This window comes from Phalangium opilio, unplaced genomic scaffold (assembly GCF_054372755.1).
Source record: "Phalangium opilio isolate 3A_F unplaced genomic scaffold, DU_Popi_V2 ptg000025l_1, whole genome shotgun sequence".
NCBI lineage: Eukaryota > Metazoa > Arthropoda > Arachnida > Opiliones > Phalangiidae > Phalangium > Phalangium opilio.
In genome coordinates this window covers 2,262,743-2,289,448 of record NW_028324156.1, presented here as the reverse complement: position 1 = coordinate 2,289,448, position 26,706 = coordinate 2,262,743, and the positions used below count along the sequence as shown (strand labels likewise).

The 26,706-nt window shown below is 39.1% G+C and overlaps 1 protein-coding gene and 1 long non-coding RNA gene across 5 annotated transcripts in view; one reads left to right on the top strand and one right to left on the bottom strand.

Moving 5' to 3' along the window:
• Positions 1 to 1,842: 1,842 nt before the first annotated feature.
• LOC149691711 (uncharacterized) lies at positions 1,843 to 9,477 on the top strand. 2 transcript variants are annotated; one of them, XR_016383439.1, is made up of 3 exons: positions 1,843 to 2,120; positions 2,441 to 2,638; positions 8,347 to 9,477. It is a non-coding gene; the product is annotated as an uncharacterized LOC149691711 (long non-coding RNA). The 2 variants fall into 2 exon arrangements; XR_016383440.1 differs by lacking the exon at positions 8,347 to 9,477 and having other exon boundaries at positions 2,441 to 2,772.
• Positions 9,478 to 11,889: 2,412 nt separating this feature from the next.
• stan (Protocadherin-like wing polarity protein stan) overlaps positions 11,890 to 26,706 on the bottom strand; it is a 144,726-nt gene continuing 129,909 nt past the window's right edge. The window contains exons 6-32 of one of the 3 annotated variants that reach the window (XR_016383438.1): positions 26,313 to 26,668; positions 22,679 to 22,853; positions 21,843 to 21,968; positions 20,665 to 20,902; positions 20,394 to 20,598; positions 20,207 to 20,316; positions 19,905 to 20,069; positions 19,675 to 19,829; positions 19,273 to 19,439; positions 19,050 to 19,196; positions 18,240 to 18,984; positions 18,013 to 18,114; positions 17,628 to 17,932; positions 17,117 to 17,558; positions 16,727 to 17,012; positions 16,085 to 16,232; positions 15,632 to 16,004; positions 15,102 to 15,168; positions 14,940 to 15,006; positions 14,780 to 14,859; positions 14,534 to 14,702; positions 14,354 to 14,449; positions 13,929 to 14,187; positions 13,622 to 13,846; positions 12,638 to 13,027; positions 12,274 to 12,529; positions 11,890 to 12,195 (exon numbers count right to left, since the gene is read on the bottom strand). Coding sequence is in view for 2 of the 3 variants with exons in the window: in XM_089869106.1 (XP_089725232.1) it covers positions 12,171 to 12,195; positions 12,370 to 12,529; positions 12,638 to 13,027; positions 13,622 to 13,846; positions 13,929 to 14,187; positions 14,354 to 14,449; positions 14,534 to 14,702; positions 14,780 to 14,859; positions 14,940 to 15,006; positions 15,102 to 15,168; positions 15,632 to 16,004; positions 16,085 to 16,232; positions 16,727 to 17,012; positions 17,117 to 17,558; positions 17,628 to 17,932; positions 18,013 to 18,114; positions 18,240 to 18,984; positions 19,050 to 19,196; positions 19,273 to 19,439; positions 19,675 to 19,829; positions 19,905 to 20,069; positions 20,207 to 20,316; positions 20,394 to 20,598; positions 20,665 to 20,902; positions 21,843 to 21,968; positions 22,679 to 22,853; positions 26,313 to 26,668 (5,783 nt within the window). In the remaining variant the exon portion in view is untranslated. The remainder of the gene's footprint in view (positions 12,196 to 12,273; positions 12,530 to 12,637; positions 13,028 to 13,621; positions 13,847 to 13,928; positions 14,188 to 14,353; positions 14,450 to 14,533; positions 14,703 to 14,779; positions 14,860 to 14,939; positions 15,007 to 15,101; positions 15,169 to 15,631; positions 16,005 to 16,084; positions 16,233 to 16,726; positions 17,013 to 17,116; positions 17,559 to 17,627; positions 17,933 to 18,012; positions 18,115 to 18,239; positions 18,985 to 19,049; positions 19,197 to 19,272; positions 19,440 to 19,674; positions 19,830 to 19,904; positions 20,070 to 20,206; positions 20,317 to 20,393; positions 20,599 to 20,664; positions 20,903 to 21,842; positions 21,969 to 22,678; positions 22,854 to 26,312; positions 26,669 to 26,706) is intronic. The other 2 variants (XM_089869106.1, XM_089869107.1) reach the window with 2 other exon arrangements.

The following is a 26,706-nucleotide window of genomic DNA, read 5'->3' as shown; positions in this document are numbered from 1 at the left end:
ACCTGATGTGGCCTTGCAACAATTACTGGCGATGAACATAAACGAATCTAGAAAAATTCAAATTTTTATTAGAATTATACTTGCAACTACTTAGTTTCTTTTTACGCGTTCAAACTTTAATTTACGTCACACTTTAAATTATTTTTTGTTGAAATTTTTGGAAAGACCTAATTTTTTAACTTTTTGTTCAATAAATTTTGCCTTAAACCACTTTTTTTGTTTTCTTAGAAATTATTTGATTAAGAGGGAAGGTTTGAATTTTTTAGCTCTAAACAGCCTATTTTTTGGGGACCCTCTTTCAAGCTTCTTTTAGCTTATATGAAAAAAATCGTTTTAAAACGAAAAAAATCAGCAAAAATAAGCTTAAATTGTTTTAAAAAGTAAAAGAAGCCTAAAAAAGGGGCTCAAAAATACTACCCCAAGTCCAGACCCTAAAAAATTCAAGCCATCCCTCTTATCGAAAGTATTTCAAGAAAACAAATAACGTGAGGCAAGGTAAAAATTCTTTATTGAGAAAAAAACAATTGAGGTGTTTACAAAAATTTTCTACAAAAAAATATTTAAAGTGTTCCATAAATTAAAATTTGACCACGTAAAATTGAAAGGGGTAGGCTAGTTACCGATTAAATTTAAGAATAAAGTTAAGTTCATTAGCGGAAAAACTTCACGGTCCAATCAGTTTGAAGGCCTCGTGTTTCGAAAATCCAAGAAAGATGTCATCTGGAATGAGGGTCCTTAACATCGGATGAACTTCCAAGTCTAGTTGAAAACGTCTCTTAATGACCAGCAACAGATCATCCAAGAAAATCATTCGCGTCTAAAAATTAAAATAAATTAGTGACAAATATTAATGCAATTCATAAGTGCTACTTTAAGCCTAACAAAATAATAATATACCGAAATAATCCCATATCTTTAAATAATTAGCTAAATATTGGCGATATATTGCTAAGAAATTTTTATAATAATCTAAGCTAAATTTCTTAAGCCTTGTTCAAATGTCTTAACCTCGTAGTCGTGGTTTATTTAATTTTAATTCATAATTATTAGTTAATAGACTGAATTTACGTAAAAAATAATCATTAACTGCCTCTTTCATTAAAACTACTTAATATATTAAATCGATGAGCTATTTATTATTAAAAGGCTTACAATTGCTGCGCATTAACAAGTTTGTTCATTCCAACATGGCCTTGCTAAATTGATTCCAAAAGAACATTCAATGGCGGAAAACAGCTCTAGATTCTGGGTTTATTCCTTGACGGCGAAAAGAAAAATGGCGATCGTCGGCGAAAGGCCTGATTTCCAAGAGCTGAGCTGGAAACGATCTTGACTCCACGATGCCAATCAAAGAAAGAAATTTCGGTCGGTTACTCCAGAACAAAGGTCTCTCCCGCAAGATTTACACCCTCAATGCGTTAAAAGCAGACAACACTAATTGGTGTAAATTCAACCAATGAGTAGTACCGTTTTTCCGTTGGCCTATTCCATGGAGTAATTTTTTTGGGGCGAGAAGGAAACCATCTTTAAAATTCCATAAAATTTGGTGTCTCCTGCAATATTGCTCCATACCTTCCATTGTCCTTTTCCATGGAGTAAATTTCTTGAGCGAAAATGAAAGTTTCCGTAAAACTCCACAAAATTTGTCTGTTTCCTGCAATATTACTCCATGGTGGCAGACTGCAGGAAACAGACAAATTTTGCGGAATTTTAAGGAAACTTTCATTTTCGCTCCAAGAAAATTACTTCATGGAATAGGCCAACGGAAAACGGTATTACTCCTTGGTTGAATTTACACCAATTAGTGTCGTCTGCTTTTAACACCTTGAGTCTCTAATCAAAGAGGGTAGAAAGAGGTTGATGTAATCTTGCGGGAGAGACCTTTCTTCTCGAGTAACTAACCGTCCGAAATTTCTTTCTTTGATTGGCGTCGTGGAGTCAAGATCGTTTGATGCGCTGCTCTTGGAAATCAGGCCTTTCGCCGACGATCAGCCATTTTTCTTTTCACCGTCAAGGAATAAATCCAGAATCTAGAGCCCTTATCCGCCATTGAATGTTCTTTTGGAATCAATTTATCAAGGCCATGTTGGAATGAACAAACTTGTTAATGCGCAGCAAATGTAAGCCTTTTAATAATAATTAGCTTATTGTTTTAATAAATTCAGTGGTTTTAATGAAACAGGCAGTTAATTATTATTATTTACGTAAATTCAGTCTATTAAATAATAATTTTAAATTTAAATAAACCACGACCACGAGGTTAAGACATTTGAACAAGGCTTAAGAAATTTAGCTTAGATTATTAAAAAATATTTCTTAGCAATTATTTAAATGTATGGAATTATTTCGATAAATTATTATTTTGTTAGGCTTAAAGTAGCATTTATTTTAAAATTAGGCATTGCCTTAATATTTGTTATTAATTTATTTTAATTTTTAGACGCGAATGATTTTCTTGGATGATCTGTTGCTGGTCATTAAGAGACGTTTTCAAGTAGACTTGGAAGTTCATCCGATGCTTAAGGACCCTCATTCCAGATGACATCTTTCTTGGATTTTCGAAACACGAGGCCTTCAAACTGATTGGACCGTGAAGTTTTTCCGCTAATGAACTTAACTTTATTCTTAAATTTAATCGGTAACTAGCCTACCCCTTTTAATTTTACGTGGTCAAATTTTAATTTATGGAACACTTTAAATATTTTTTTGTAGAAAATTTTTGTAAACACCTCAATTGTTTTTTTCTCAATAAAGAATTTTTACCTTGCCTCACGTTATTTGTTTTCTTGAAATACTTTCGATAAGAGGGATGGCTTGAATTTTTTAGGGTCTGGACTTAGGGTAGTATTTTTGAGCCCCTTTTTTAGGCTTCTTTTACTTTTTAAAACAATTTAAGCTTATTTTGCTGATTTTTTTCGTTTTAAAACGATTTTTTTCATATAAGCTAAAAGAAGCTTGAAAGAGGGTCCCCAAAAAATAGGCTATCTGTTTAGAGCTAAAAAATTCAAACCTTCCCTCTTAATCAAATAATTTCTAAGAAAACAAAAAAAGTGGTTTAAGGCAAAATTTATTGAACAAAAAGTTAAAAAATTAGGTCTTTCCAAAAATTTCAACAAAAAATAATTTAAAGTGTGACGTAAATTAAAGTTTGAACGCGTAAAAAGAAACTAAGTAGTTGCAAGTATAATTCTTGTTAGATAAGAATAGTTAAAAAACATATTATGATAATAGATCAAGAATAGATCAAAGCTAAAAAATATATCACTGTATATAAATGAAGTTCGATGCCCAAATCGGGCAGAGTTTATGTAGACGCGTAGAGGGACTCTCACAAGAATAAATAACTTTTAATCTTTAAACCGTGTCTCGTCAATACTTAACATGGTGTCAGAAGTTTACGTACCCTGCCCCTCGCTTCGCCAGTAATACGTCCCCCGTCACGCGCCATCCGTCCGTTCCGTCGCGCCGCAATGACGACCACGCACTACGCCAGCCCTGCGCCATTTAACCCGAGCGAGACCAACCCGGCGTCAGAATGGGCCGAATACCGCGAAAGTTTCAAAATATACGCCATGGCAGCCAAGCTATCACAGGAAGACCCTGCTACACAAATAGCGATATTTCTGCATATCCTGGGAGCGGCAGGACGGAGAATATACAACACATTTGAAATACCCCAGGCTGAGGATGAACCACTCACGTTGACCCAGGTGCTCGCTGCCTTCGACGACTACTATGAACCGTACAAGGATATCGTGGCCTATCAGTATCAATTTTTTACCACATTCCAAGGAGGCCATCAGCCATTCTCGGAATTCCTCACGGACCTGAAGACCAAGGCTCGCAATTGTGAGTTTGGTGAACTCACATCTACGCTCATTTGCACGCAGATAGTCTGCGGGATACACAAGGAGACGTTACGGAAAGATCTATTAGCCAAACGAAACCGTACCCTGAGATGGGCAATATCCCGATGCCAAGCCGACGAAGCCTCACATCACCATGCCACTACGATCGCAGTATCGACGGACAGATCCTCCACAACCCAGGCGAGTGTGGACGCGATACGCCAACCACCACGCCAACAGAGACCATTCAAACCGCAAGGTGTTACGGCGGCTCGACGAGAGCCAAGGCAACGGCGGGGAAGAGAACCACAAGACCAGTATCAAGGGCGACCAGGGAGCTACGGATCGTCTACGCAGCCCCCGCCCCCACGAAGACAACAGGCCGCGTTCCAAAGACGTTCAGACCGGGACCAGCACTGCTCTAATTGCGGTACCTCGCACAACCCAAGTGGGAGATGTCCAGCCTATAATGCAGAGTGCTACAAATGCAACAACCGCGGACACTGGGCTGCATGCTGCAAGTCCCAAGCAACACACCAGTTACAGACAAGCTACCAGCTCGAGCCCTTACCCCACGGCAACCAATACCAAGACCGGGATGAACCAGATCGGTACTATGAAGACGACCATTATCGTGAACAGAGTCAGGCACATCAATACCACCGGTACACAGACGCCATTACACTGCATTGCGACAACACCAAAGTGATGTCAGGGGACTCTGACGAATGGTTCGAAACGATATATTTTGCGAACTTTCCCACCAGGATGAAACTGGATACCGGTTCCCAGGTGAATATAATCACGCAAGAAATTTACGATAAATTTCCCATCAAACCTCCAATCTACAAACCACCGTACACCGTCCGCGCATATTCGGGTCACACAGTCGACGTCCTGGGCGTCATATATGTTCGATGCGGATCATTTTGCGCATCTTCGGAAGAATGCTTTTTCATAACGCCGCATAGATCAGTTCCAATCCTGGGTGCAAAGGCTTCCGTCACGTTGGGTTTAATCTCCAGACACACGGCAAGGCAAGACAGCTCGAGACGTTCACTCTGGGCTATAGCGACGACACGACGACCGCCCAGTTCCGACACAAGACAGACGCCCCTCAAGGCCCGGGTGGGGGACTCCCGCGAACAATATATACCCGACCCAATGCCTGCACCGGAAGAGATTGATCAGATGACACCAAGAGAAATTGTCCACATGTACCGCGACGTTTTCGATAGAATTGGGAAGCTACCCGGAAAATATACACTGCGACTGAAACCAAACGCCACACCAACTATATGTGCGCCACGCCAGATTCCATATGCGCTGCAAACTGGAGTACGCAAGGAATTAGACCGCCTTACCAATCTGGGTATCATTACGCCGGTATCGGAGCCAACAGAGTGGGTGCATCCAATGGTCGTCGTTCAGAAACCACCAAAAGAAGGACAGGACGAGAACGCCGAACCACGACTTCGAATTTGCTTGGACACACGGAACTTGAATCGAGCGGTTAAACGAGAGCCTTATCCTACACCAACGGCACAAGAAATCTTTGCCAAACTGCACGGAGCTGAAGTCTTTACGGTCTTCGACGCCCAAAGCGCGTTCTGGCAGGTGGAACTAGACGAAGCCAGTTCAAGACTGTGCACATTCGCAACCCCATTTGGACGGTTCCGGTTCCGACGATTGGCTTTGGGGATATGCACGTCGTCATCAGTCTTTCAACGGATCATGCACGATATATACCCACCCTCCAGTTTCCCAAACACGCACATCTCAACGGATGATTTCTTGGTTGCTACCCGAGCACACACGCACAACAGAGAGATAGTGGCAGTCCTTGAAAGAGCGAGACAAAACGGCTTGACTTTCAGCTCAGAGAAAATGCAATTGGCATCGCGAGAGATCACATACTTGGGATTAACAGTAACGCCTAAGGGATTGGCCATAGCCCCATCTAAAATCACTGCTATACAAGCCATACCTTCACCGACGGAAAGAACAGCATTACAGAGATTTCTGGGGATGGTGAATTTCGTGGCCAAGTTCCTCCCACAGCACTCGTCGGAAGCAGCACCGTTACGCGCACTACTGAAGAAGGGCATTGCATTCACTTGGGACTCCAATGCCGAAGGCACCTTCAATAAATTGAAACAAATCATCACGGCCGCCCCAGTACTGGTATTCTTTAACCCAAAATGCCCAATCACGATCTCCGTGGACAGCAGCGGCATAGGCGTCGGCGCAGTCCTGCTCCAAGACCAAAGACCAGTGGAATACGCCTCTACATCCTTCACGCAAACACAGCAAAACTACGCACCGATAGAACGAGAATTGCTGGGAGTGGTGTACGCTTGTGAAAGATTCCACTACTACATCACAGGGACGACCTTCACTGTGGAAACGGATCATCGCCCATTGGTCTCGATCATACATAAACCTTACCACCTGTTATCTCCACGTATTCAGCGTTTGGTCTTGAAACTTTCACGATATAACCTGAAGATGATATACGTCCCGGGAGCCCAACTACACATCGCCGACACATTATCCAGGGCACCGCGCAAGGAGAATGACATCGACAGTTCAGACCTAGAAGGTCCATTCGTAGTAGTCCATGCAACGGCGCTATCGCCATGGAAGGCGGAGAGATTTCAAGAGGCCACGGACCAAGACCCTACGAGCCAAACGCTGAAAATGTACATCCGCCAGGGGTGGCCGGCGACAATAACGAAAGTACATACGCCTCTCAAACCGTTTTGGGCAATTCAGGACGAGTTACATGAAATGGATAATCTTCTATTTCGGGGAGACCGGCTTTATGTTCCGGACATGCGGCGAAGGGAAACAATGCAGCAAATACATGGAGCGCATCAGGGAATCAACGCGTGTATCGCCCGAGCACGGCAACACTTTTATTGGCCCAGCATGACGACTGACCTGACCGAATTCATCAAACATTGCACGATATGCCAAAAAAGAGAACGAGCGAACACACCACTTCCCCTGCAACCGCATGAAATACCTAAAAGACCGTGGGAGGTTGTTGGCTCAGACATCTTTCATGTGGGAAACCGGAACTACGCATTGTTGGTCGATTACTTCTCGAAATTCGTGGAAGCAGCGGAAATACCATCAACAAACGCAGAAGCAATGATCAAATTCATGAACGCCCATTTTGCACGACACGGCGCCCCGATGAAACTCGTCTCCGACAATGGACCCCCTTACCAGTCAAGCGCTTTTCACCAATTCCTGCAACAATGGGGAGTCCAACACGTGACCTCTAGTCCTTATCATCCAAAGTCAAATGGTATGGCGGAGCGCACAATCCAAACGATTAAGAATATGATTATAAAAGGTCGCGCGGAGGGAAAAGACATCGAAAACATTCTAATGGAATATCGCACGACGCCGATTGGAAACTTACCATCACCAGCCGAAATGCTAATGGGCCGCCAAATACGTAATCATCTTACAACATCAACAGGACCATTGCGGCCCCACTTCCCAACCCAACATATAAGATACGAACTTCGAGAACGTCAAGAACGAATGAGCAACAATTACCGTCCGTCGCACACACCAGAACCACTGCGTTACGGATTGGCACGGCAGTCTATCACTACATAGGACCACGGAACTGGGGAAAAGGCGTGATAATCAACGAAGCCGAAGAACCCCATTCGTATGAAATCCGGAGTGAGAACGGCGGCATTATTCGTCGAACTCGACACCAATTGCGTCCGATACCCCAGCCGGATCATGCCATGCAGCCAAACCAGACCAAGGAGGCGACGTTCAGGACAGCTACCAATAACACGCCGAGGGACACTAGAGAAAGCCATCCAACAGCGACGACAATTCGACACACAGGACGCACAGTAGCAGACGACAATCGGGGCCAGCCGCAGGACACGGGAAACCAGAGGGCCCAATCCGGAACTAACTACATCCCCCGGGGCTCGCAACCGCTGCCAAGAGACATACCACCATCGCCAATGCCAGATACCATCCCACCATTTCCGACGGTAACCGAACGAAATCGTCCCAGAAGAAACGTCAGACCGCCGCAACGTTATGCCAATGAATACCAGTGGCATTCAAGGCAGTAATGGCGAAGGAAGTAGTTAAGCTAGCAAACCTGATGTAAATCTTAGACTTAGATTAACTGGTAAAATTAATTAAGCTAGCAAACCTGATGTAAATCTTAGACTTAGATTAACTGGTAAAATTAATTACGACGGTCAAATCTCAAATAATCGGAAAAGAAAGATGTTAGATAAGAATAGTTAAAAAACATATTATGATAATAGATCAAGAATAGATCAAAGCTAAAAAATATATCACTGTATATAAATGAAGTTCGATGCCCAAATCGGGCAGAGTTTATGTAGACGCGTAGAGGGACTCTCACAAGAATAAATAACTTTTAATCTTTAAACCGTGTCTCGTCAATACTTAACAATTCTAATAAAAATTTGAATTTTTCTAGATTCGTTTATGTTCATCGCCAGTAATTGTTGCAAGGCCACATCAGGTTGAAAACATCTTGTATCGCAAATCCAAGGAAGATGTCAACTGGAATGAGCGTCTCTAACAAAGGTTGAAATCATCTGCTAGGAAAAGTCTCCGAATGACCAGCAACAGAACATCCAAGAACATCATGGCGTCTAAAAATGAAAATATATTAATAGCAAATATTAATAAGAATTAGAGGGGTCCTAACAAAAAAATTATTTTAATCTATGGTTTTGTTTCCGTAAATTATTGAAGAAAAACTTTGTAAAATATTCCCAAAAACAAAATTTAAAAATCACTAAATATTAAGCTAAATCAGAATGAAAGGGCTACTTTAACGTCCTAGCAAAATAATAATTTAAGAAAAAAACCAAGTAAAATATTCCCATAAATAGAATTTAAGAATTGGACTAAATATTAAGCAATTTCCATATCAGAATTAAACGGGTACTTAAGGTCCTAACAAAATAGTAAGTAATAACTTAGGGAAACAATACCATAGATTAAAGTAATTAAGAAAAAAACTACGTAAAATATTCCAGTAAATATAAATTAAAAATCTCAAGCCTTAACTTCGCGTTCGTGGCTCATTTTAAAATTATTAAATTGACTTAATTTGCATAATTAATTATAATTTATTAACAGTTAACCCTAATTAATTTAAACCATTTAATTTGTTATTAAATAGACCGTGGTTCATTATCTAAAATAATTAAATTCTGCCACGAATGAAATTTTAGAATCTCAAATCTATAATTTACGCGTAATAATTCAAAAATACCCTCGTTAATTTAAATTAAAATGACGGCATAAAGTAAAAGCTTAGAGATTAGTGTCAGGCCCGGATAAATTTTTAAAAAAGGTTTAGCCTAGCCTAGTGCAACCTAATCTGGCCCCGTTAAACCATGCGTTACTCATTTTAGGTAATATAGTTTCGCGCCGTTAAATGAGACCTAATTTGCAAACAGTCGAGGTTTATTATTTAAAATAAATAAGGAATTTAATTTCCCCTAATATGAGCCCAAGTACATGATCAAAGATGTTCTAAATTAAGTCTTGTCTAACTGACCTCGCGTCTGGAAATTTTTTCATTTTGTAGTTAATTTTCAATAAATAAACATAATTAACTAACAATTAACTCTACCTAAATAATTTAAGCTCTAGGAATAAATCAAATAATAAAATGCTAGCTGGATGGCTTTGGATTATTGAAAGACTTTCACACATACCGTACTAGGCTTAACCTTTCGCGTTGATTTCAACGTTCTAATGGACATTCAATGGCGGAGAGCTTAGAGTCACGTCCCAACATCGGCGTAAAACGTGGCTTTCCTTCCAATATTGCCTTCGAATGTCAGCATGAAGAGGAGCTGATCAAGGAACGATGTTGACTGGTCGCCGGTGCAGAGAGAAAAGAGAACTGGACAAGTGGCGTCCGAGTTTTATAGTGAATTCCGTCGTTGGGGGCGCTTCGAAGTGTCACGTGGGCGCTAATTCAAATAAGAGAACACACCGTTAGGCCTAAATAATACTATAGACGTAGATGTCAGTAAATACGTAACTACGTATACAGCGCCCCTAGCGGCAATTTATGAACTATACTTTGCTTACACGAGTGTCTATCAGAATTTTACCATGTTTAAGATGTCAGTAAAAACGTAACTACGTATACAGCGCCCCTAGCGGCAATTTATGAACTATCTATTGCTTACACGAAAGTCTAGCAGAATTTTATCATATTTTAGATGTCAGTAAATACGTAACTACGTATACAGCACCCCTAGTGGCAAATGTGTCAATGCTTAATTATCCGTTCATAACTAGTAAAATAATATTAACCCGTAACCCCTAAGTTACCCATAATCCCAATCCCGTTTCAAATCGCTAGCGAGTTTTTAGTGAGTAGCCCCTCGATGATTACTCGTATTACAGACCCAACTATTAATCCCCATACATTTTAATCACCAATGAATCCCTATCCTTTTTTAAAGCATCAATAAAAATCACCAATGAAAGAAAATTTTCATTAGTGAATAGCCCCTCGACCCCTTTTAAAATCATACATATGCCTGTAACTTTATTGACAAGAAAAGCAATAAGAAATGAGATTCATTAAATTGACGAGCAATTATTTAATTTTATTTATTCCATTGTACACTTATAAAGTATAAACAAAAGTATATAGATATAAAAACAAAAAGTAAACTTCGTTGAAACTTGCTCGCGTCGTGTGATAAGAGAAGCCCTCCTGTATCACTGAATGGCGTCGACCCCGTCCCCTCTGCTTGGCACTGGGAAGAAGGCGTCAATAGGCTCATAATGCAGCAGATGCTTGTATTTTTCTCTGAAATTAGAAAAGTTCATTTTAAACTCATTATCGTCATAAACACTAGTATTAATACTTGGAATGCTTTAATTAGCAATTTAATTTTAAACTGAAACTCAGTAACAAATATCAGAAGTTAAAGGGGCTGTTCGACCCTCCCCCTCCATTTTTACCCAACCGCAAAGCTAAGTTCTGTGAGGAAGACCGTCGTTTACCCCACGGTTCGGACAGCCCCTTTAATATCCTGAGAAGTGTAGGACTCGAAAATTTTCATTAGTGAATAGCCCCTCGACCCCTTTTAAAATCATACATATGCCTGTAACTTTATTGACAAGAAAAGCAATAAGAAATGAGATTCATTAATCTGACGAGCAATTATTTAATTTTATTTATTCCATTGTACACTGATAAAGTATAAACAAAAGTATATAGACATAAAAACAAAAAGTGCGCTTCGTTGAAATTTCCCCGCACCGCGTAATACGAGAAGCCCTCCTTTATCCCATTGCCGCTAGGTGCGCTGTATACGTAGTTACGTATTTAAATTTTTAAATTCTCTCTGCTGGCGGTAGTAAACGACGTCACTCGCGCCTGCGCGTTAGCTAAAATTGTGGAAGGAGATAAAAATTCCTACCCCCACCTTCTTTCCCATTTGCCACTGTATGACGGTTTTTTTAGTATTAGATCAACACTCCCTCTAACGTTCCTTACTCCCTGCCTGAATTTAGTTTAAAGCTTCAGCTGCTAACTAAAAAGAAAAAGATTTTCAATCTACGTTCAAAAATGACGAACGAAAAATTTGACAGAACTGAGGTCCTCTGATAAAACGAAATTATTATCATGTTATTAACTAAAACCAGGGATAGATTTAATTTTAGAAGTAGGAATGGAGAACAGAGTAATCTGGGCGCGCGTCAAAGTCCCGGACCCCCTTCCCCGGTATGAAAGAAGAGGCGGGTCATAGCGACAGAGGTAAATAGGAATTACGTCTCTTTCGCCGTCCCCGTCAGCAACGTCATCAAAACGTAGTTAAAGTGAGCCAATAAGATCATTTAAAATTTTCATTACGTGTCGGAGGGAGGGGCTCTATACTGGGCTATGAGTCAGACTGAAGTAAATACTAACAGTTCTCCATCCCTACTTCCAAAAATTAAATCTATCCCTGCTAAAACATTACGTTAAAATCGAAAATTTTGTCATTGAATACTCAGTTTTAATTATTCTATTCATCAAAACTTTATTTACATCAAACACTTGGGTAATGAAATTATTTACAGTTTTGTATTTTTTTTTTCATTATAATTTAAACTCTTTGCGCGCATAATGTAAATAACGTATAATTTGCTTTAGCCCAAAGTTTTTTGGAATGTTGTCGTCTTTATCTCAAAACTTTTACAGTCGTAAAAATCATACTTTCGCGTTTTGGCAGCGCTTGACCCCGCGAGTAGAACTTTGACCTTTTCTAGTTATCGTTACACCGAAGTTTCGTTACTAACCCTAAATCAGGAAAAGAGACAAAAAAATAAATAGAAGTTTTATAAAATATTTCAAATATAGTTTTTCATTAAAATTTACCTCGTAACTTTTCCATAAAGAAAGCAAAAAAAGTTATTTAAAGTTAAATAAATACATTTTAAGGGAATAAATTTAATTAAAATTAAAAATAATTACTCTGATTCGGACGAGACTTCCGTCGTTGTCATAGGGGGTATCACCATTCGCTGAGACAAAACTTGATTGGCTGTCGAATATAGATGTTCCTGACTATTGCTCGGTAAACTATCACCTCGTTCTGGTACAGGAATGTTTTCATTTGGACTGGGAGATTCGTCTAAAATAAAAAAAAAACATTCATCGCAACTTTAATTAAAATCCATTAAAAATTAAACTTAAAACTTTTATTTCAAATAAGAATATGATGAAAACAATGGGCCTTTACCTTGTAATGGTGGTGACGTCCTTCTAGCCAATGGCAAGCTGACATCGGGCAAATTTCGTTTGGGCAACATATTGTTTGGATCAGCTAGGTTCTCTTTGGACCAAGCCAAAGGTTGTCGATCTCTGGGAGTGGAAGTTAAGCCCAACCTCAAAGAAGACAAGCTTTCGCAGGGAGATCCAGTTCGGACAACGTTTTGACCACTGGCCGCGGCCGCCGCCCTGGCTATCCGTTGGTAAGGGCTCGAAGCCGAAAATAACGACGGTGGCGTTGTCCCCGTCGTGGTAGGATTGGTGGGAACTGACCAGTAACTCGTATAGGTAGGATAAGGAGCGATATTTACGCTCAAATTCCCTGATGGAGGTGGAAGGGTAGGCACGTTGAAGCCTTGCACTTTTAAAACAAAAGTTAATAATTGTACATCATTAGGGTCGATCCTTCAACACAAATTACAAAACGAGGCTTAGCGAGTTTTTCAAATTACGAAACGAGGCTTAGCGAAGTTTTCAAATTAAAACACGAGGCTTAGAGAAGTTTTTCAAATTAAAACACGAGGCTTAGAGAAGTTTTTCAAATTAAAACACGAGGCTTAGAGAAGTTTTTCAAATTAAAACACGAGGCTTAGAGAAGTTTTTCAAATTAAAACACGATGCTTAGAGAAGTTTTTCAAATTAAAACACGAGGCTTAGAGAAGTTTTTCAAATTAAAAAACGAGGCTTAGAGAAGTTTTTCAAATTAAAAAACGAGGCTTAGAGAAGTTTTTCAAATTAAAAAACGAGGCTTAGAGAAGTTTCCAAATTAAAAAAACGAGGCCTAACGAAATTTCTCAAATTACAAAAATAGGCTTAACGATTTCTTCGTCATTTTTATGCTAGCCTGCCACGCAATCCCCAATTAGACCAACGCATTGTCAAAGGTGGCTACACGTACGCGTATAGGGGATGCTTAAACTCTCTAATGTTTTAGAAAAAGAGAAAATTGACTTACAAAGTTGTGCCTGAGAATTTTCGGCTTCCTCTACTATATTGGGCTTGGAAGTAATTTCGGGCAAGGCTCGTAGAGTTCCCAAATTACTTTCTTCTAGTCTTTCGCATTCTTCTTCGTCAGACGAATGACTCGAGGCTAGATCGAGCGACGCGTGATCCACGGACATTTCACTGTCGGAATCGCTTTCCCCGTGTCTATGTTGACTCGCTTCACCCGTATCAGGATCTAAAGAAAAACCGAAATCAACTTTAGCCTAAAACTAAGGCTTAATTATTTATATTAAATAACAATAAAAGGGGAACCCTACAAAATCTACCTTCTTCTTTATTCTTCCTAGCTTTATAAAAATAAGCTCTCTTTTTGCGTCCGTGACGACTGCGAGTGTCAGGAACACTTCTTCCTCCCGCGGCGGAAGTCGACGTGGAAGTGTTTCTCAAATGAGAGTCCGAACGATACGGACTACTCGAAGTTTTGGTCGTCGAACGAGAAGTGGTCGAAGATGTAGAAATACCAACGTTACGGTGTAGAACGTCGAATGACGAATTATTGTAAGCCAGAGCGGACCGCTATTAAATACGTAAATTCAAATTTTAAATAAAATTTTCCCTACGCGTATCAAAAGGTAATAGATAAATTTAATGAGGCGTGACGCGATAGTAAATCAACATGGGATATAGAGGGCACAATGATTCCTATTAGCTGTATGCATTCCTGGTTACGCGCTATACGTACCGACGTTATAGTTGTTCTAGTTCCACTCAAACTTTCATCGTAAGGAACCTTCTTTCCTCGTAACCTCGCCCAAGTTAAAACTAACTGTTGACGAACCTTTAATTATTAGTTTTTAAATTAGAATCAAATTTAAAATCAGAAATTAGACGCAAACATAAATAAAATATAATAAACCCTTACCTTGCGGTTGATAATACAATAGCCAATGAAAACGTAGACTCCTTCAACCAGACAGGATATGGAAAAGGCAAAGTGAAGTATCTCCAAGGATTCATTGACAGAAAGAACTGCTAAAACCCACGTCGATCCCAAAATTGGCAGAAGAACTATTCCTAACCAAAGGAGTGTTCTGAAGGAAAATTAAAAAAATATATTTGAAAATTTTACCTTGTTTTATAATTTTTGAATAATAATTAAAATACAGACCTTAAATTTCCAAAATCAGTGACAGATTCCTTAATTTGAACGCTAGCTCGCATTGCCATAGCGAAAACGGCCAAGTTGATCTAAACCAAACAATGAATTTAGAACAAAAAAGAACCCCCAATCGCAATCGCGCAAATTTTAAAAATTAAATGATACTTACCAAAACTACAACGCAAATTGGTCCTACTAAACTCCAGACTACACTTTCGTATATCGAAAGCCAACAGCTAAAAAAAAAAGAAACCCAATAAAAATTAACTTCAGAGAAAATCATTTTGAAAAAAAAAGAAAATTAATAAATGCAAATTAAAAAGATATTTACAAGTAATAATTTCCGTATTGATCAGCTCTAACCCCGACAGAAAGTCCGACAACGATAGCGGGAGCGCCTGTTATTTAAAGCAACTTTAGTTAAAATACTCCATATATAACTTCTTAAGATTGGAAAATTGCAATAGGTCCATAAGTTTATAAGATATGTTCCTTCCATAAGTTTGTCACTGGTTACAAACGGAAGCTTGTCATGAAGTGATTGACGTAGGTCATAGATTCGAGGTAAAGCGACGCCTGCTGGTTTTGGCGCTGTCATAGGCTTAGTATAAGACTAAATAGTTAGATGGAAGTCCCTCAAAACCAACTAACCGAGTATATAACTTCAATTCTCGCTCGTCGTTCTGCTAGTACTAGCTCGAACTGTAAGTCTCTCAGTAGCATTACGAATTAAGTATAGGAAGTGTCACACTTATGTTAGGAACATATCTTATAAACTTATAACAGAACCTATTAGCGCTTCGGTATGTACCACCCTTTTTTGAAACACCCTGTATAGAAATAGATTTAAAAAAAACTTACCGTAACCAATGGAGTAATAGAATCTCATTTGTCCGTGATTGATATCTCTCATCTCAGTCAACATTCTGTACAAATGAATTCCTTCCAACAGCATCCAAGAGAAAATGCAGAGAAAGAAGTAATGCAAAAAGATGGCCAGTATTTTACAAGGAAATTCTTGTTTGACCAAAGCTTTTCTGGCCTTCAAAGCTATGAGGAATAAAAGTTGCGCCAAGAATATTGCCATGACGAGATTCTTATGAATCGTATTGCTGTTGGTTTGCAATCCCCGCAATATACAGAAAGCGATAAAAGTCAGACTGAGCATCAGAAGGGAAATTCCGATACCCAAATAGGAAACAATGTCCTGCGTTGTACTTTCGTCAGCGATATACTGTTAAATGTTAAACGATATACAAATATAAAGATACGAGATACAAATTAAAATTAAATACGATTAAAAGCGTAATTTACCTCTCTATCGGTTTCGTCCATTAAAAGCGCGAAACTTGTTAAATGACCGCAAGAGCAATTGATGTAGGGGATTTTGGAAGATTCCGAGATGTAAGTACCCTCAGCTTCAACTTGGCATCCGACTGTTGACCATTTTCCTCTGGGGCTTCTGATAATAATTTAAATTATGGCACGAAATATCAATTTAGTTTCTAAACTACTGCGTTTTACTACTAGATAAGTATTATATTTTAAGTAATTAACCGCGTAATTATTATGATGCAAACGGATTAACACATCGAGATAAGTTTCTAACCGCGAGGCCAAACTTCAAGTATGATTTTATAAACCCTATAGGCCCTCCTTAGCTTACAACGTCCTTACTTTAAATCAACGCATTCGCGCGGCATGCATAAGTGAGTAAATCTATTGGTATGATCATAAGTTCATAAGATATGTTCCATAAGTTTGTCACTGGTTACTGAGAGCTTGTCATGAAGTATATACCGTAGGCCATAGATTCGTGTTTTTAGTACAGACTCAATTCTCGCTTGTCGCTCTCGAACTAGCTATCAGTAAGTCTCTATCATTACTAAGTATAGGCAGTTTGATACTTATGGAACATATCTTATAAACTTATGGTATGATATAAGGTCAACTTACGTTCCTGCAAAATCCCAGAAGGCGCATTGAGGACTTGTAAACCCACTTTGTTGCAATAGAGGAAATCGTAGTCTTATATTTTGCAGCAAATTTTTCGATAAAGAAGACGTATGATTAACTGGCTGTATCACGAGCGAGATTAACGGAGAATTCGGTTTAACTGGAATCCCAAATCGATGTCGAATCGATAAATCGTAAACTAGAGGCAAAAGTTTGCCCAAAGTTGGATAAATCGAATACGCGATAACGGCTTTGTCTTTATCCATAGCCGACGGCGTTTTAAAAGCTTAAAATAAATAAAGATAATTCAAAATTAAGTTAACTTACAGTTCTTTCTCGATCGCTAGGTGACACAACTGAATGGCGCCCAAAAATCGATCAAGTACTTACATCCTCCTGGTCGAATTCCAATTTCGGATAAGGGCAAAACGACTTTAGTGACATCATCGTGATAACGTTGCCTTATTGGATAATTATTGTACTTTGGAATTATTACACCGGGAACGGTATTATCTTCTTTTAAACTCGAATCGAGAAATTCCGAAGGCTCGTGTTCATCCATGATCAAACTGGTACCATTGACGTCGCTAACGGAACTAATGTAACTCCACATATCAGTTGGCGACACCGTATCGACTCCGAAGATAAGATTCTTGGCCGTAATCTCAAATGGTTCCGTGAACGTATCGAATTGATTTTTAGCCAATGTCCGACCGTATTTTTCGAACAGTAACATCAAGTGTTCGGGTCCGTACCCAGTTAGAGACACGATGGTTTCCCAATTATTTAGAAACTTTGGTTCTAATATTGTACTGGCAACTTCGACCAAATTCTGATAATACAACGAATTAAAGATTTTAATCCCGCTAAACAATTACTCTACAAATCCCAAAACAATTACCGAAATAAAGTCCCGATCTTGTCTATGAGTCAAATTCAACCCATCCTGTCTGGTTTCGTATCGTAAGATATGGTGTAAAAGTCTACCCACGATTAAAACATCTCGACCGTACATGGGTGAGGTTGTATTCGTCGCGCTGCGCAACTCGGCCGATAATTTTATGGCCATGTAAGTACTCAAGGGTAATTTGTTTCGATCGAGAATGTTTAACTGCGTCGCGAGTTCCAGAAACGTTTCCGAAGTGCAATTAAATAAATTTGGAGGTCCCCAACCACTTTCCCGCTCGCAGAATCGAAATGCTTTGCCTATAGATTAATTGTATTTTTTTAACTATACCAAAAACCCTTCCGAGGAGACAAACACGCTTTTAAAATAGTAAACTTACCGACTGATCCTCTGGGACAAGAATGAATCGCTTCCTGATCGAATAGAGTCCTGTCCCACCAAATGGCGTCTTCGAAAGATCTCGGACAACCATCGTATATTACTGAAGTAAGGAAAAGAAAAGAAAGGCATTCCTGACTTAACTCTGACTTCGACTTAATAATTTCATCGCGCAAATCTCCGAGTTGTCCAAATACTTAAAATATGTATAAAGTTTCCTACACTTACCTTCGCAACCTCGTAGAGTTACTTCGGCGAAAGGATTGGAACAGGAATCGCACCGCCTTCCAATAACTCCATTACGGCATCGACACTGTCCGGTAATCAAATCGCATCGATTACTAAACGATCCCGTGGCGTAACAATCGCAATCGAAACAAATATCGCTCGAGAGGGGTTGATAATGATTTTCTTCGCATTCGCATTCCCCCGTAGTTTTATTGCAATCGGCATCGTATCCTTTATCGACGTCGCAATTGCAGGGTCCGCAAATTGGGTATCCCCACCAGTTAGAAGGACAAGGTTGATCCAAGGCGTCTTCGCAGTAATCCCCAGAATGCAAAGAATCGCAGGAACAATGGTAACCCTTTTTATGCGACTGATAGAGATCATCCAGGTGACAAACGGACGATTCGGAACAAGGGTTCAATTGGCAAACCGGTAAACATTGAGTTCCGACGTAACCCGGGTGACATTCGCATTGGTAATCGCCCCAGAGATCTTTGCAAGCGCTATGAATCGGACAAGGGGATGACAGACACGGATTGACGGAGTAGCAGCCGTCTTTAACGTTGCTTTCAACCGTGGGTCTTAACCATGATTCTTTACTACTTCCGATTTGAACGGCTTGAATGCAACCGTCAAAGCCTGGTACCATTCCATAATCATCCGAGCTTTCTTCGGCTTCTAGCCCACCCAAGGAAACTTTACCGACAAACGTTCCTCTTATGTTTACGTCCATTTCTTTCGTTAACTGAATGAAAAGGCGCAGTTTAAACATATAAACAGTTCATTAGATTTAAAATTAAAATCACTAACCTCGTATTGTCCGTAATCCAACGACAACCAAACGTCGCTTCCCATCCATTTGGCTTCGATGTGATGCCATTTTCCGTCGTTAACCGTTACTTCCGATAACACGGCTTTGATATCATTATAGCGGTAAACAATATGCCCGCCCGATATCTTTTAGAAAATAATTATTAGTATTAACCTAACCTAATTAATTAAAAAATTAATAAAGTAAACAAGTTCAAAATACCTGAAATATAACAGTTCCAGTTTGTCCCAGTTGAACTTTCATCAGTAATCCTTCGTGTTTACGCGTTCTAAACGAAAGACTGTTAATCCATGGCAGTTGAACCGGACGTAGGTGAGGTGTTAGAATCAAGAAACTGTTTCCCGCAAAATGTTTCACTGGTTCTATCCCTATTTGCATCGAAATAAATAAATATATATTAACGTTTTTAATTCAAAAAATTAATTTTTTCATTAGGGGTATTTTGAAATTAGAATTAAACTATAGGATTAAAATTACCTGGGTCTAATTTTAACCATAAGTCTGCGTGTAATTATAATAGGTTGTAATTAGGGTTAGTACAATAATTACTTAATATTAATCAGGAAATGATTAGTCAAAGTTAACGAAATTAATTTAACATACCTTCGCTGCAATCGATTCCTCCAAAGCCTAAAGGACAAACGCAAATAAATGAACCCCACCCTTCTTGGCAATTGCCGCCATTTTTGCAAGGATTAGATGAACAAAACCCTCTTTTTTGGACGCAGCCGGGAATAGTACCGTTATTGGCTACAAAACTGTAAAGAAATTCGTTAATATTAAACATAAATTAACCTTAAATATAATATAAATAAGGACAGGCAAACACGTACCCATTGAGATCAATTAATTCATGGTCGATTTGTAAGTCCATAATACATCCGACAAAATTGTGACTGGTGACCGGGAACTCTGTCGGTAATGAGGGTAAACCACCGAGTTGTAAAGGTCCAGTTAAGTCCAAAAATCGATAGCAAGTTTGCATAAGATCGGCACATCTAAGAAAAAAAAAATAATTTGTGTAAGAAAAACAAAAAAAAAACCCGCCAGCCGTGAGCGTCAGAGTATTACTTTTGCACGCCTTACGAGCGCAAAAATAAAAACAAGAAATCCACAAACAGAATACAATATTTACCTTGGTTCCAAATGAAACGAATTCGTATTGGCACATTTATAATTTGGCAGCAATTCGGAATATTTAATAGCTAAGGCTGTATCGCAATTATCAACTGATAATATTGCAGTCTGCAATCAAATAAATAAATAAATTGGTAATAAAATAAATAAATTAAATTAAATGCGTGATTAACATTGAAACTTACTCTGTTCAAGTAACTGATTTCAACTTCGTGCCATTGACCATCACTGACCCCTCCTGCAACGAAGGCCTTAACCTTTGTGATGTTTACGCCCAATGAATATAGAAACACAACTTGTGAATCTACAATCTCCAACGCAATAAAGTCATGCTGATCATTGTAACGGCCATTGTAAAGCAACAAAGCGTTTTTCTCGCGCGTAGCAAACCTAAAACACAATTAAAATGAATTATTTTATTTAAAAAATAATCATTAATTTTAATTAAGTACTTACCTTAGCTTGATGGACAGTCTATGTCTTTGTTTAATTGAGGGAAAAGTGAGAAATGTTCCTCGATAAAATGTCCGGGCTCTCAGTTCACATAATTTGGTGCTCCAAGAGCTGTAAGTACAATTTTCGCAAGATAGTTGACCTCCGTCAATAGAATCTGGATGTGTGGCGCATTGCGAATCGCCTCTGCATAACCCAGGAATACAGGAGTCTTCCCATAGATTCACTTCACAATTTTTACCTGCGTTTTTGAAAAAGTAGGCTTATCAAATATCAAACACGAACCGAGGCTTAACAAGTTGCCTAACCTAATTAAATTAACCAATTTTCCTAACGTTTACGTTTATAAATTTAATTATTTTACAAAACAAATCACCATAATGTTACATGAAATTAATAATTTACAAATGATATTTAACTCCGAAAATTAAAATGCTTTTGAAAATGGCGGGTTTAATTAACCCAGGAGTAATGACGCTTAAAAAACCCGCGAAAAATTCCATATAGGGTAGATATCTTTTGGCTCAGTAGTAGAAGGTAAAAAGATTATAGATTGAAATGCTTTCTTGTGGCCTTAAATAATGTACTTTCCTATCAAAGCAGGGTGTAGAGACCCGCTGTCAGTAGTAATTTCAGGCTCATCACGTTTTTGGCGTTAATGCAATGCCCGTCTCCCTCTTAGCTATCCAGCCCATTCTTTGAGTAGTTAATACAAGAAATAGCTTTCACTGTCCGCAAATCGCATTGTCGCGCCCCTTGTAACTCAAGAGGGTCTGTAAGCCGCTTGCCAAGAAATTTCCGCCAAAAATACCCCGCAGACCTTAGCAGCGACTACACACAGTTCGTTTTCGTTTTTCTTAATCCCAAAAGCTCTTAGCCCTCGAGGGACTATCGCTAATACCCTTAGGGGTCACGAAGGTCAAAGTTGGAATATGATCCGTTTAGACGGGTATAACCCGCGTACCCTCCAAAAAGGGCAAGGGCAAGCTAGCCTTTAGAGCTATGAAGAAATTTTCAACCCATAACGAAATTCCAAAGTAAAAAGGGGACCTCTTTGTTCGGAGGAAACTCAATTGGGACCCGAACTTGCGATCAAAAGATACCGCGACATAAATGAAGAAATGAAATTCCTATTCCTCGACTGACCAGTAAAGTTCAAAGGGTTAAAATAATTGACTTACCCGTAAAACCTTCCTTGCATTGACAAGTATAACCACTCTCTTTTCTTAAACATGTTCCGTTTCCACCACATGGGCTCGAATAACATAAGTTAACTTCCGTATCACATTCGTATTTATGATTCATACCTTTAAGTAAAATTTAAACATTTTAAAGAATAAAGTTTTCGCACTATATAATTATAATAAAGGCTTAAAAAGATATTCCTGGGACTGGTTCACATTAAATTAAGGTTAGGCTTAAGTTTCTTAAAGAAAATTAAGGTTAGGCTAAAGTTTCTTAAACAAAATTAAGGTTAGACCAAAAGATTTACTTAAATTAAGGTTAGACTTAACAATTTTTAAAAAATACAAACAATAAAGGAAAGCCACCTTACAGGCTGAAACCCTCCTATGTTATTCCTACGAGCCCCTGTAGAAATGTTTCACCCGCTCCGCACCAAAGCTCAGGGAAAAGCCAACTTACAGGGTGAGGACATTCCACCTCTATATAACAACTTTAAAACAAGTATTTCGGCTAGGTAATTAATCTTAATCGCTAGGCCTACTTCTTTTTTGTTTTTTTTTTAAAGTTAAACTTTTTATCGCTACCCATTTTATTTTAGTCAGACCAAGGCTTAAAGGTTGATAAGAATTTTTATTACAACTTTCAAAAACTCTTTCTCAGCGAAGTCTCCAGGGGCAAAAAGCGCTTGTCATTTACGCGGGGGTCCCTTAAAAAGAGGGTCCTTTTGATTTTAAGGGATATTCCCAAGTGAATATACTACAGTAAACTTAAGGATAAGAGCCAAGGCTTAGGAAACAAAAGAGAAAGAAAGAAAGAAGAAGTCTCTACTAACCGGTAAATCCGAGGGGACATCGACAAGCGAAAGTGTTGACGGGATAAATGGGCCGGAAGAGAAGAGTGTCGGAAGCGACGAAACCGGAAGCGTTACCGAACTTGAGAACCGACAAACATTCTTCGAAGTTGACGCAAGGTTCCCGAACGCATAGATTATCGTCAAATGGCAAAACCTGTATGAAGAAAAAAATAATTTATTTAATAATTTTTAAAAGTTAAATATACCCAAGTTATAACATAAGTTTATAAGTTATGTTCCATTCATAAGTATGACACTTCCTATACTTCGTAATGCTTCTGAGAGACATAAAGCACGAGCTAGTTCTAGCAGAACGACAAGCGAGAATTGAAGTACTACACTCGGTTAGTTTTGCAGGACTTTCATCTACCTATTTAGTATACTAAGCTTTTGACAGCGCCAAAACCAGGCGTCTTTTTACCTCGAATCTACGACCTACCTCATTCACTTCATGACAAGCTCCAGTTTGTAACCAGTGACAAACTTATGGAGGAACATATCTTATGAACTTATGGTGATAAGAAATCTTATTTCATCTCTCCTAGTGAATTTTAGTAATTTCATTACTCATTAACAACAGCCGCGTTTCAGCGTTTAAATTTCCCCTTCGCCCATAAAAGCAATTAAAATTTGAACTGCATAAAACGTAATGAAAGTTGCTTGGTAGTAACAGCCGTTAATAATTAATTTCATAAAATTCCCCCTCGTCGCAAAATTAAAGCTTCATACACCTTAAATAATCTATCCAACAACTCGCTTTGGTAAACCCTAGCCCCTACTAATGTTGATTTTTACAACAAAAACACGCAACATTTATTTGTCACACTTCAGTATAGCTCTGTGCGCTTTTCGTAATATCAAAATGGTGATCTCTAAATAGGCATTTCCGGTACAATTTGAGCCTAAGTATAAAGAAGACTGTTAGGTTTAAGAGCTTGAACCTAACCCTAAAAGGGGTTCCATAGTTATAAAACGCACCTGGTACCGTTCATAACTGAAATATTAAGCTTTGGGTTGTATTTTTCCCCTACCCCACTTAAGCACCCATCGTTAGGCCTAAATGGTTATTGCATTCCCATCTAGATATATCCGAACACGATAGAGATAAACATAGTGATTTTGTTCAAATTAGGCTTAACAACCTTTCCCGTAAAATTAGGCTTAAATCATGACTTTGTATTTATCATTTCACGCGCCAGTTTCTCAGCTTAGAAAAACAAAATGTCACGAGGGGGGCGGGTGATGGTAAGAAAAACTTGGGGAAATCCAAACCAAGGAGACAGCTATCAAAATAAATCGTCATCTTGACAGATATATCTTCGTCAACAATATCAATAACTGTCCAGTTAGTTTTGAAACTTAGTCCAAGATAAAAACGATATTTTCGATCCTAAGGAAAAAGAGGGGAGCTGCCATACCACTTATCAATGAGATTTAACGTTAGAGACGTTATATTTATTTTCCCCCGCTAAGCCTTGGTCAATAATAATCCCTCTTTTTGACAAGATGTAATAGTTTAGGACAACCCCAGTCGCGGGCAGTCCGCTCCGGGGAGAAGTTCTTCAGAATTTTTCTTCACAACAACAATAACAATTGTTAAGCCTAATCCTAGTATTTTCTATTAGTCCACGAGAAAGCCATAAAAAGAAGGCAGGAGCTATTAGTACAAATGGATACAATCACAGAATGTAGTTAAAGACAGGAGGGGGCCCATAACGATAGATAGAAAACTTGAGGCTTTCCCCAAGACGGGAAAAAAAGGCGGGAAAAAAGCTAAAGGAGAAAAAAAAACTGCCAACAAGACAAGTAATTAGAAGGCAAGGGGGGCTATTGCTGGTAATTGCGCCCTTTGCAGATTGCTGGTCCTACAGATAACTGGCGAAAAACGCCCGCGGAGAGCGCATGGTCAAAGTTGGAAAGTGTGTATACATCCATACAAGTACCCACAGTCTGTTCGTATATATGGAACCAATGGGGGCTCTTAATGGTCAAGGGCTAACTTGATGGCCTGTAGTCTAACCAGTCGAGAGAGTGCTAAGCCTAATACGGACTGAAGAGCGTATATATATGTTTGAAAAGAATAGCCACTGGCCTCTAGTTTGGACGTCTTATTTTCTTCCCTTCGTAATAATTTCTAGCCTCCCGTGGACAATTAATCTGACAGAGGGGCTGAGTATAAGAATAGAAAACCCCGCTCTTTTGTGGTGCTGGGATAAAAACAAAAGTATAATTCAAAAAGGGGGAAATTATCCCCTAAAGGAAAAAACCTTCCCATAGAAGAAATTAGAACTTAATTTGGAGTCATGGAAATGGGACTGTTAAGGTTAGCTCTCATTTATTGTTGGTCCATTATGGTGTGCAAATGGGTTGTTCTTGTTTAATTGTACCCCGTTGTGAATTTCCAAGCCTAATTTTAGACCTATTCTCTGAGTAATATTGAATCAAGACTCTCCTGAAAAATTACTTTGTTGTTAATCCTAACGTTCAAGTCTCATCTCACTTCCCTAAGCCCACTTTTAGGTCTACTATCTTTTGGCGGGAAAATAATATCGAACCCAAGACCTTGGTGGAAATTGAAAATTTATGGTTGGAGGGGAAAACCCTGGAGAGATGAAGATAGGGTTATACTGGAAGCAGTATAGGGAAGAAATATAGGTCTTTGAGAAACTGATAACGTGTTCCCCAATCTCGGGTGGCGGTGGTATTGGTGTGGTGTTATCTCTAGCTCCTTGTCAAAATACCGTCAAAGATAGGCGGAGCGGAGAATGCTAAAGGCGTGGAAACAAGCGTGGCCAACAAGGCGTGCACCACCCTGAGCGAGAATACAAGCGCTCCAGTCTGTTATCACTAAGCCTTTTGCGCGTCCCCGTTCGCTTTTAATTGCGGATTGCGTCACTTTCATTTCGCTTTCTAAAACGTGGGCTGAGCCCCTCTTTTCCCGCCATTCTTAACTGACTCTTTTACCCCCGCAGGAGATTGCAAAGCTCCCCGTCTAATCGGATAATGATGTTGGAAGCAACGTGCATGTACCCTACTTGGCCCTTGGCATGATGACGGGGAAAGCATGGCAAGGGAGAAAGAGAAGGTCCGTCGCTAATTATATTAAAGGCAAAGGGACCGATAGCAATAATTGTTAGAATAAGGAAGAAGGAAAAGGTACCACGTACTATCAAGGGGTCAAAAAGCTCGCGCTGGTTCGCGTGCACATGGGCGTTTCCCGCTTCTTTTTTTTCTCTCATATCCTCCTTCAGTTAAGCCTCGTTATTAAGCCTATTTAGAAAATGAGAAATTTCTATCCCCCTTGTAAATTTGTAGTAAGTAATAATAGGTCATAAACCAAACGATGGCCAAATGGTTGTAAATTATCATCAGTTAAGAAGTATGACCCCATCGTCAGCGTTCGTCCAACGATTAAGATAAGTCATTTCACGCTTCGTGATTTAATAGGCTAACTCGATGACCTCGGGCCCATCCGATATTACAAATTTTCCCGCCAAAAAAAATATATTGCACCAAGATCTAATCTCAAGTAATTAAGTTAAGTGGTTTGGGTTATGTTTTGCATGACCTGCTTTCAAAATTAAACGGTATATAACCTTGATGTAAATCTTACCTCGAGTCCGGTTAATTTGGTAAGGACAGCCCGGTTCAAGTAGACTCTTTCTTGCATAAACTGTGGACTGTAAAAGTCCTCCATGTCTCGGCTACCAACTCGTCTCGCGGAAAAACTAACGTTAAGTATACGATCGGCGTCCACGTCGGTATCATCTTGGACATTGAAGACAAAGACATTCTCTTTGGGACAAGGTACAATGGCGGCAATACCTTCCACGAAAAAATCGAATAGAGGCGACAAGAAACTGGTTAGGGTCGTCTGGTTTAAACGGACAGTGACGCTGTTGAATAGCATCGCTTCCGTAACCAAACGGACTTCCAACTGTGCTTGGGCCAAGACTTCGTTGGTACCATCTGTTAAAATAACATTAAAAAATATATATTTAGACATG